The 10,321-nt window shown below is 56.0% G+C and overlaps 1 protein-coding gene across 2 annotated transcripts; it reads left to right on the top strand.

Moving 5' to 3' along the window:
• The first annotated feature begins 5,119 nt into the window (after positions 1-5,119).
• Positions 5,120-9,890, top strand: Six2 (SIX homeobox 2). Of its 2 annotated transcripts, none has more exons than XM_075955504.1 (2): positions 5,120-6,227; positions 8,205-9,890. In XM_075955504.1, the coding sequence occupies exons 1-2, from the start codon at positions 5,662-5,664 to the stop codon at positions 8,533-8,535; spliced, it is 897 nt and encodes a 298-aa protein (XP_075811619.1). In that variant the 5' UTR covers positions 5,120-5,661; the 3' UTR covers positions 8,536-9,890. The 2 variants fall into 2 exon arrangements, with proteins under 2 accessions (XP_075811619.1, XP_075811620.1); XM_075955505.1 differs by having other exon boundaries at positions 5,124-6,221.
• Positions 9,891-10,321: the final 431 nt, after the last annotated feature.

Below are 10,321 nucleotides of genomic sequence, written 5' to 3'. Positions count from 1 at the left end.
AAAATTAGAATAACTCGGAAAACTTTCCTGTGACCCACGGAACTTGGCGATACTATAGGCAGAGTGAATTTTTAAGAGCACTCATCCAGGATCCAGTCGGTGGCTTCTTGGGCCATAAGAAAACTCCAACTCCCAATTCTGCAAGTGAAGGAAGGCACCCAGCTCAGCAGGGTTTCCCCTGTAAACAAGAGGGGAATCTTAAAGAACGTGCTAGGATTGAAGGGCAGGGAGGGAGGGAGGGAGGAGGAGGAAGGAAGTCGTTTACTGACCCGATGACTTCCCAGTTGTGGCTGTCAGTCAAACCCTTGTGGTCATTTAAATATATTCTGGGCTCCCAGACCGTGCGTGCGTGTGTGTGTGTGTGTGTGTGTGTGTGTGTGTGTGTGTGTGTGTGTGTCGCTCCTTACCGATAAGCACCAGGTACCATATCTCATGCTTTCTCTGCCAGCAGTTAGGTGGTGCTGATCTGCCTTGTGGGCCAGGAAGTAGCTAGCGATCTATCCGGGCTCCTTATCCCTTCTACTCTAGAGGCCTGGGGGAAACTGAGTAAAACAACCCTTAGACCTGAACTTGATGACTGGACGCCGGGCGGCGCTAGCGCATAGTGTCGGCAACAGAGCGCCTAGGGACGCACAGACACTCTCCTGTCCTGTGGAAAACCACCCCGGGGCGGATTTCAGCAGCTTCCTGAAAATTCCATGAACCTGCCCCTCGCCGGATGCCGGGCCCCCTGCACCGGCGTCCCCCACCTCCACTCGAGGGGCCCGGCACAGGGTGAGGCGCCTTTGGAAGGCGCACCAGGCCCGAGCGGTGATCGCGGTCGGGGACCCGGCCAGGCGTCGCAGGAAGGCGGCCAGGCCTTGGTAGTCGCCTCAAACCCCGCCCGCTGCTGGCACCTCCCAGGCGGATCGGCTGCCTTGCTGGCCTCCAAACGCTCCGCGAGCCCTAACTCCCCCTCTTTTCGTTTGCCTAAGATCCCGGGTGGGGCCACAGCCCCCAAACCGTTTTTCGAAAGCCGGGCCTTCTCTCTACTGCCACGTGCGTCTCAGGCAAAAGGTTCGCAGGTCAGAGAGGCAGAGTGACCCCTGGTATTCCTGCTGCTCTGACCCTTGGAACCTGTTATAGTCACAGTCACGTGCTGTGCAAGCGACAATACAGGTTACACCTTTTGTAGAGCGCAGCCACTGGAGCCCAGAGCCCTGCAACCCTCTCTGCGCGGGGGTGCCCTGAGAACAGTTCAGCAAAACGGGGCGAGCAGAAACCCAGCATCTGACCCGGTTCAACGTGCGGAGCAACACAGAAACCGCGGGGTGTCGGAGTTTGCAAAAGTCAGCAGCACTTGCGGAGACACAGATGACCTGACAGCTGCCAGAGGCAGGTGGGAGGCGCAGAGGGCCACAAAGCAAACCCGCTTGAACTGCGAGCTACTTTGCCCGCTTTCAACGAAACGCACTGCTCAGGCCCAAGAGGGTTGGGAAAAGTTCGTGGAGGAGAGCGAACAAGAGTCACTGTCCAGATCCCGGACTTGCAGGAGAGCGGAGGTCCCCTTCTCTGAGCCTCGCAGAGCATCGTCCATCAGGCGTTTGTATCAAACAGCGGCAGCGCCGACTCTGAGAGATTTCTGCAGCCTTTATAAGGGCAGGGAAAAATAAAAATGAAGCACACACACACAAACTCTGCTTCTCTGGTTTGGCATGGAGAACCCACTCCCTTTTCTTCTTTTTTTGAGTTACATGAGTTTGCTCGGAATCGAGTCTTCTGGTCCACTGACCTAGGATATAGTCAGCAAGTCCTTTCTTCCCCCTGGATCATCTGATTCACTTCCAATGGCTCCAACCTAAGCCGAGAAAACCCTCGGGACACCTATTGGGCCGGCCCGCGTGAGTGCGGTGTGCCAGAAGTCCGTTGTTCAATGGACGCTGGTCAGTGGTGGCCTTTGGGCTCCATTCTGAGAGTTTCCTGTCGATCTTCAGGCACAAAGGCCTTAAACCATTCCTGTCCAAAAGTCTGGGTCAAAGAAATCCTGTCCGCGTGAGCTCATGGGGCGCACCCAATACTGCTTTCCAGACTGTCCGATGCTTCTAGGGAACCTTCCAGCGCAGCTGGGAATGCAAGGAGACGTTTCAATGAATCGCAAATTCCCAAACGGTTACAAAAGTTTCCTCCTTCCTGGCCATCAAGTACCCTGCCAGTGCTCGCTGAAACAAACTTTTAGTGCAAGCATTTTTTGAGTGGACGACTTGGTGGAGGAAAACGCACAAGGCTAAAAGCTGAGGTCAAGTAAAGACCTAAGGCTTGGTACCACACGCCTGCGGAGCAGCTGTTGTATGTGCTGGAAGTCTGAGGGTCACGGCTGGTGTCTATCAAATCCCCACCCAGACAACCTATGTTCTGTCCTGTAGCAAATTCCGGGAAGAAGGGGCCAGAAGGAGACTGCTAAGTATGTGGAGACCCTAGCTGAGATTCTAACCTTTTTAGGGCAGGCATTCAGTCGCCACCACCCCACCCCACCCCACCCCCAGCTGCCCAGAGGTTCTGACCCAGACCTGCTAGAACTGGTTTGTGACCAAGGTGGAAGGAGGGGTTAGCTAGGATCACATCACATTCACACTGGGTAATGGGGTTACAGTTTTTTTTTTTTCTGTGCTAGCTAGGTAATGACTTTTCATCTGCCACCCTGGGAGGCAGGTGGCCTTCTGGCTCGGCCTACTCCTGAGAATTGCCTGTGGCGTGGGAACCGCAGGGAAGGCTGGAATTGTGGATCTCCAGAAAGACCCAGAAAATCTGCCTATCGGCAGCATTGGCAGGGCCCAGTGCTGGAGAAACCCCATCAATTGAAAGCTTCAAAGGTCCAAGAAGGGGCAGGTTTGTGGTCAAGTCAGGGCTGGGGTTCAGAGAGCATCCTCCTTGGCAATGATGGTAGGGCCAGCACTGGAAGGGATTAAGAAGATCATTGAGACCCCAGCTAATGGTGGTGAGATGGACCCAAAGTCTTACACCAGAAAATAACTGACTGGTCCAGCACCAAACCATGGTGTTTCTTCCCCTCTCTGGCCTTCTTTAAAAAAAAAAAAAAAACACCATGGCTGTGACCAGAGCTGGAATCAGCTGAATCCTTTTTAACTGTGCAGCTGAGGAGAGACCTTGGAAAAGATAGACCACCCTTAATAGCGAGATATGCTCTGAGCCCTCTGCCGTTGGGTAACGCATTTTCCAGGTCTCTCGGGATCCTCATAGCTCACTCAAGGGCAAGCCCCAGCCATGGGTGTTCAGAGATACACTAAGATCTGCCCTACCAACACACAAGTGTGCAATGATGGCATCTGAATTTTTGCAGGAACTTAGTCTCCCTGTGCAGGCTTAACACCTACTCAGGCAGTCCTGTGTCCTCAACTCAAAGGGACAGGCCTGGAAGAAGTAAAGTCTTAGGGAAGTCTGAGCGCTCCACTCCCCCATGCTTGCGTCACCACCAAAAGGCTTTTGGCGTTCTGGAGCAGAGGGGAAGTTTAGGAAATCATGTTGGATCCTTAAATAAATAAATATGTACCTCAGCCACAAGCAACTGGCAAAGCCCAAAATCAAAGCTGAGGCTCTAGACGCCCTCATTTTCAGTATCTGTCTCTCTGTCCCCCTTAGCATGCTTACAGGGGTGGTAACGAAAAAAACGAGGCCTAGAAGTTATTCGGCAAACAGACCTTGCGATCTGGGCTGCCTTGAGTCTTGGCATTGAGAATGCCAGTAGGAGCTTGCAGCCCGAAACCTGGAGGGGAGGGGGCAGGGAGGAACGGATAAGCAATGGGCAATGGACAAGTTGGCAAGGAAATAAGCCCCTTACTTTTCGAACCCTAGAAACTTCAGGGACACCTCCTCCCCTGTGCGCAGTTCCCGGAGCTCCCTTGTCCTCTCTCTCTCTCTCTCTCTCTCTCTCTCTCTCTCTCTCTCTCTCTCTCTCTCTCTCTCTCTCTCTCTATCTATCTATCTATCTATCTCTCGTTTTGTTTTGCCAAAGAAGCAGCGCCACGTGTTTTCTAGAGGTGTTCTGACAAAGAAGCTAAAAGCAGGAACACCTCCAAGCCTCTTCTAAGGCCTCTCATGCCGGAACTCCAAGAGGGGTTCTCAGGCTGAAGTGACCAGGAATCCTGGCCCACTGGAGAGGCTGGAAACTGGTGGATCTTGCCTCTTCTCTCTTGCGCACCAGCCCCTTGGGGAGCGCTACAATCATCCTGCACTGGCTGTCCTGAGCTCCCCGAGGACAGTCCGCGGGTCTAAGTTCCTTAGTTTGCATCGTTGGCCCTCAACTTCCGCAGAGGCCACACCAGGACTGCCGGGAGTTTCTCGGGTCCTGGGCCCGTGGGGTTAAAGTCTGAATCCCAGCCTGGCGAGGAGCAAAACGCGCCGAGTGGGGGCGGTACCGGCCGCGGGGCAGCCAGCCGGCTCCGAAAGGAAGGAAAGGCGGGATCCTCCGGGAAGTTGATTCTCAGGCGTCCAGCTGCGGCCACTGCCAAATCTCTGACTTCGCTCCCCACCTCCTCCCCCTTTCCCAGGAGGACAGCTCGGGCCCCGGGTTTCTAGCATGGGGGTGGGGCGTTGTCAGTTGGAAAGTCAAGTCTTTCAGAGGCCCCCTAAGAAAATCCAAACTGTCCATCCACTGACCTCCTCCTGGGTTACAGTATCTCTGCCTGACAGCTGCGACCTCCCGAGCGACGCGATGACCCAGCCAGGGCTGAAGCACCTGGCGAGGCCTGGGCTACGCTGTTGCGTTTCTCTTTTAAAAAAAAAATGAAAGAAAGAAAGAAAAAGAAAAAAAGAAGTATACCACACTTCTTCCCCTTGGAGGCGCCTTCTGTTCCCCCTTTTACTCTTTCCTGAAAGGCACCCCCTTAAACGGTCCTCCGTTTTCCCTTCTACCCTCTTCCTTCCCTTCCCACCTCGGTCCTCCTCTTTTCTTCGGGGGGCCCCCACTCAGTCCCCCTCCTTCGGAGTCCTTCTCCTCCTCCTTTGCTCTTTGGGCGTCCGCCCCGTCAATCACCGCCGTCTCGGGCCCCAGCCCGGCCCCTCTCCGCCTCCCAGGCTCTGGGAGTGCCTGGGGCTCCTGTCTCGGCCGCCCTTTGCTGTGTGCAGAGCCGGAGCGATCTGTCAGCGGAGCCGGCCAGGGGGGAGCAGCCCCGGCCGCCGGGGCTCGGGTTACCGGTGACTGACAGCGTCTCCATGGCGAATAATTTGACTCGACTATTGTCTGGCGCGGGCAGGCCCCGGGTCAGATAACCGGACCAATCAGGGCGCGGGCCGCCGCGCCTCATGCCCGCTTAGAATAATATTATTAAAAAAGCTGCGAGCGAGCTAGACGGGAGGGAGAGCGAGCGAGGGACTAGCGAACAAGCGGCGGGCGGGCGCGGAGCATGCGGAGCGGCGCCCCGGGCGGCCCCCGGGCTTGGGCGCGGGCGAGGCGCGCGGGTGGCGGGGGCGCGGAGTTGCGCAGGGCCGACGGCGGGAGCGAGGACCGACCGCAGTGACTCAGGAGTCGCCCGGGAGCCAGCGCCTGGCCAGGGGGCCCCGCCCGCCTGTCGGCCCGGCCAGGCCGGCGGGGAGGCGCCCATGCGGGGCCGCGAGGCTCGGTGAGAGCGCGCGGGCAGGCGGGCGGGCGAGCGCGCAGCCGGCACCATGTCCATGCTGCCCACCTTCGGCTTCACGCAGGAGCAAGTGGCGTGCGTGTGCGAGGTGTTGCAGCAGGGCGGCAACATCGAGCGACTGGGTCGCTTCCTGTGGTCGCTGCCCGCCTGCGAGCACCTCCACAAGAATGAAAGCGTGCTCAAGGCCAAGGCCGTGGTGGCCTTCCACCGGGGCAACTTCCGCGAGCTCTACAAGATCCTGGAGAGCCATCAGTTCTCGCCGCACAACCACGCCAAGCTGCAGCAGCTGTGGCTCAAAGCGCACTACATCGAGGCAGAGAAACTGCGCGGCCGGCCCCTGGGCGCCGTGGGCAAGTACCGCGTGCGACGCAAGTTCCCGCTGCCGCGCTCCATCTGGGACGGCGAGGAGACCAGCTACTGCTTCAAGGAGAAGAGCCGCAGCGTGCTGCGCGAATGGTACGCGCACAACCCCTACCCGTCGCCGCGGGAGAAGCGCGAGCTGGCGGAGGCCACCGGCCTCACCACCACGCAGGTCAGCAACTGGTTCAAAAACCGGCGGCAGCGCGACCGGGCGGCCGAGGCCAAGGAAAGGTACGAGTAAGTAGAGCATCGGCGCCGGTTTCCCGGGTCCCGAGGGTCGGGGGATGGTGTGCTCCTGGAGACGATTAAACTGGACCCGGGTCCAGGTTACGCCCCCAGCTGCAGCCCAGCCTGGCTCAAAACAGCGCTTAGATCTTGCTGGAGACTGAGCGGCCAGGAATTTGTCTAAAGCGGGCAAAGTAGTGTGTACATTCTCAGCTAATTCCCTAGTCCCTTGTGGATGGCCTAGATTGGATAAATAATTTCAGAGAGGGCAGGGGTGTGGGCCTGGATGCCCCTGCAAGGTAGGCATAGGCTCGGGGCCTGCTCTTCCTCGAACAACCAAGGGTATGGGGGATCGGAGATGGTTTCGGATGTCACCTCTAGGTCAAAGTGCTTTTTAAGGAGTCAGAGCTCGGGTTGGAACCTCCCTAGTATTATCCGAGCAATGAAGACATAGCTGAGGACAAGGGAGTTGGGAGTTATCCCGCGTGGAAAGGACCGAGAGATGAAGGGCCCGCGGGAGGAAGTGTCAGCCGTGGGAGAGAAGACAAACACAGACCTCTTTTCTGGCCTGCTGAATCCAGCAAGCCTTCTAGGACTTTCCAGACCCCTTGACCTTTTTCTCATCCGGGTCCTGCTCTCTTCGATGGGCAAATCGGGTGTGTAAGGTAAACTGAGATCTGCCAAGGGCTGGGAGCTGTATTTTCCCTCGGAATCCAAGACTTGCGGAACTAACCTAAGCGTGGAGGCCCTGCAACCCGCTTCGAACTTTAATCTGGATGAGGGGACTGGAGAAAAACGGGGAATGGGAACAGAATCCCTCCTTCTCGGCAAAACAACAGTTAGGCGGTGTGGGATGTGTGCAACCCGGAGTTTGAATGACCCTAGTCCAGGGTAAGGGGGACAGTGGGAAAGATGAGCAAACGGCAAAGTGGACCTGGGTATTTAAAACCTTGACGTCGGACTTTTTGTGGTGATGAAGTCTCATTCGCTCAACAGCTAGTCGGGTAGATAGATGCTCCCTCAGGAAATCAGACAGAACAGCTGTTAGGAATCCACAGAGATTTTACGAAGGATTTCAAATACTCAGCACCCCTCCAGGGACTGTCCACAAAAGCAGGACCAGAGGCGGGCTCTCGATCTGGGTTCACTCTCAGGCTGGCTCAGCTAGGGTTTCTGACCAGGCCCCAGGTGAGGGCTACAGATTGTGTCCCCGGGTTCTGGCTATGACAGAAAGAGCCAGGCCAGCATTAACCACCGGTCCTTCCCTCTAGCTTTCCCCAGGGGCTGCTCTCCATTCTGAGCTTCTAGTCCCCTGGCTAAAATATTTTTCAGCAGATGGCTAGGGAGAAGTCCTCCGTTCTCAAAGCCTGATCCTTATGCCCAATCAAATAGGGCTCACAGAGGCTCAGTTTGGAATCCGGGAACGAATTCTCAGGAGCCCCCACCCACCCACCCAGCCATGCCTCTCTGCAACCAGAAGTTACCCTCGGGCTGAGAAAGGCGAAGGGGAAAAAGACCCATGCCTACCCAACTCCAAGTGGGCCCCTCAAGCTGGGATCTCCTGTATCTGGAACTTCTGACCCCACTCTACCCAGCAAACCTAGGTTGTCCAGCCTAAGTGATTTGAAAATTCAGGCTCTGACACCTCATTCACCCAATTCCTGGCACCCTGCTTAGTGCCTCTGCTCGAGGGAAGAAATGGAGTGAGAGACTAGAACAGGACATATAGAGAGAGTCCGAAAGGTCGTCATGAGATTAAGAACATAGGTTGATAACGGGGAGAAGGACAAGAGAAGGCTAGAGAGTCGCGGGGTTCAGAGCGCCACAGGAAACCAAACGCGGAGCGTCAGAAACGGTAGAAATCGAAAACACCCTTTAGCAACCTCAGCGGCACTGAGTTGAGCCCCAGGCGCTGACGTCCTGAGGGGTGGCGCTCGAAGTGGCCTCGTTTTTCCCACTGACCCCACTGCTTTGCTCCTGCGCTTGCAGGGAGAACAGCGAGAACTCCAATTCCAGCAGTCACAACCCGCTGGTTTCCTCGCTCAACGGCAGCGGCAAGTCGGTGCTAGGCAGCTCCGAGGATGAGAAGACACCGTCGGGGACGCCAGACCACTCCTCGTCCAGTCCCGCCTTGCTGCTCAGCCCTCCTCCGCCCCCTGGGCTTCCCTCCCTGCACAGCCTGGGCCACCCTCCCGGCCCGAGCGCAGTACCCGTGCCTGTGCCGGGTGGAGGCGGCACGGACCCTCTGCAGCACCACCACAGCCTACAGGACTCCATACTCAACCCCATGTCTGCCAACCTTGTGGACCTGGGCTCCTAGAGCTCTTGCTTTCCGAGCTTGTTGCGGGGACAGGAGAGGTGGTGCGGGAGAGCGATAGGTGCTGGACTCCGTGCCGGGTACTAGAAGACCGCCATGCCATGCCACGCCACGCCACGCGACGCAGGAGCAGCAGAACTGGCGGCGGGACAAAGTGGACAAATGTCTGCTAGGGGACCCTCTGGGGGATAAGTTGCTTTTGAGATCTTTTCGAGGCCAGGGACTCGGTCTTGAACCAGGCAAGGGAATAAATTATAAGCCGCAATCACCACCCCGATTTTTCTCATCTCTTCTCCCTTCTTTCTTTCCTCCACTTTGCCTTTCTGGTTTCTTATTTCTCCTCTGTGCCTTCTTGCTTGATATTCCTCTTTTCTCTTTTCCTTCTAAATGTCTGGAGTAAGCTCTCAATCTCTCCCCCCCCCCATTTTCTCACATCATACTCCAAGTCTTTCTTCCTTCTGGTCATTTATTTGAGCCCCTTCTTCTCTAACTCTCAGCGAATCCATATGAAGGAAGGTAGACATCCTGGGACTTTGGTCCTCAAAGACTCCTCCTCTCAGTGTGAGCCTAAGTGCCAGCTAGAAAGGACTGCACCCCAGAAGCCCCTGAGCAGTCCCATTCATTCATTCATTCATTCATTCATTCATTCTCTCTCTCTCTCTGTCTCTCTCTCTCTCTCTCTCTCTCTCTCTCTCTCTCTCTCTCTGTCTCCCTTCCTCCCTCCCTCCCTTCCTTCCTTCCCTCCCTGCCTCTGGCTCCTTCCACCTTTCATCCTCCCCCTCACCCCCTCCTTCCCACCAAGCTGGTTCTTCTCTTCCTCCCTAGACGGTGGTCTCTGCACTCCCAGCCCAGAGTGCCTCCCAGCCGCAGACTTGCCTTTCCCCTTTTATGCCCTCATGTGAATGTTCATCGGGAGATATTTCTGCTTTTATTTTATAATAAAATTAGAAATCATAAATATATGGATATGTGCCCCAAGGCCCGGCGGCCTGGCTTGTAACAGAGTCTGATTTCCCTATAGGGACTGGATTCCCCGGGTGAGCAGTTCTTCACGGTGATATTGGGCAGAGTCCTGGAAACCTGGACTGGCCTTCCTTCTTAGTGTGTCTCTCGCAAGGTAAAGGGATGAGACTGAAAACTCGGAAGCCTCCTGCTACTAATACCTTAGTCTCTTTTCTCTGCTGAAACAAGGACCAGACTTCCAGCTTCCACCACAGCCACACAGCCACCACAGTGGAGCCCACACCTGACGTTCCCCCCAACACACACACACACACACACCACCACCACTGGGGTTGTACAGGGAATTGAGAGCCTGCGTGCAGAGGTAGAAACGAGTTTGGAATTGTGGGGTATGGGAGGGAAAGTTTTGAGTAGGAATTACTTCTCAGCATGGTCGAAGTCACTAGAACTGGAGACGACAGTCCGTGGAGATTCGCCCGACTAGAAGTATCGGCTGAGACCTGTGTTTCCAGAGCACACCCTTGTCTAACCGAGGAGGAAACGTCTCTGAGTTTGGCTACCTGCCCTGGGTAAGGTGGAAGAGAAGGAGAGTGGACCGCCAGCCAGGGCCAGTGTTGTGGATGCTAGCAAGCGGGTGCAGAGGCTCCTAGGGGCTCTTGAGCGCGGGGCGCTAGCTGCAAAGAAACCTACAGTATTGTTTTTGGTCTGTAGTTCTAGCCCCCTTTTATCCTACAAGTCCAGACCGGTGGAGGCAGATCCAAATCAGGCCAGACTCAGGAGGAAGTTAGGGCTTCTCAGTATTGACTCGCAATAGCAGTGACTGCTT

This window comes from Microtus pennsylvanicus, chromosome 21, assembly GCF_037038515.1.
Source record: "Microtus pennsylvanicus isolate mMicPen1 chromosome 21, mMicPen1.hap1, whole genome shotgun sequence".
NCBI lineage: Eukaryota > Metazoa > Chordata > Mammalia > Rodentia > Cricetidae > Microtus > Microtus pennsylvanicus.
Note: the sequence above shows the minus strand (reverse complement) of the source record. Positions and strands in the feature narration are given on the sequence as shown.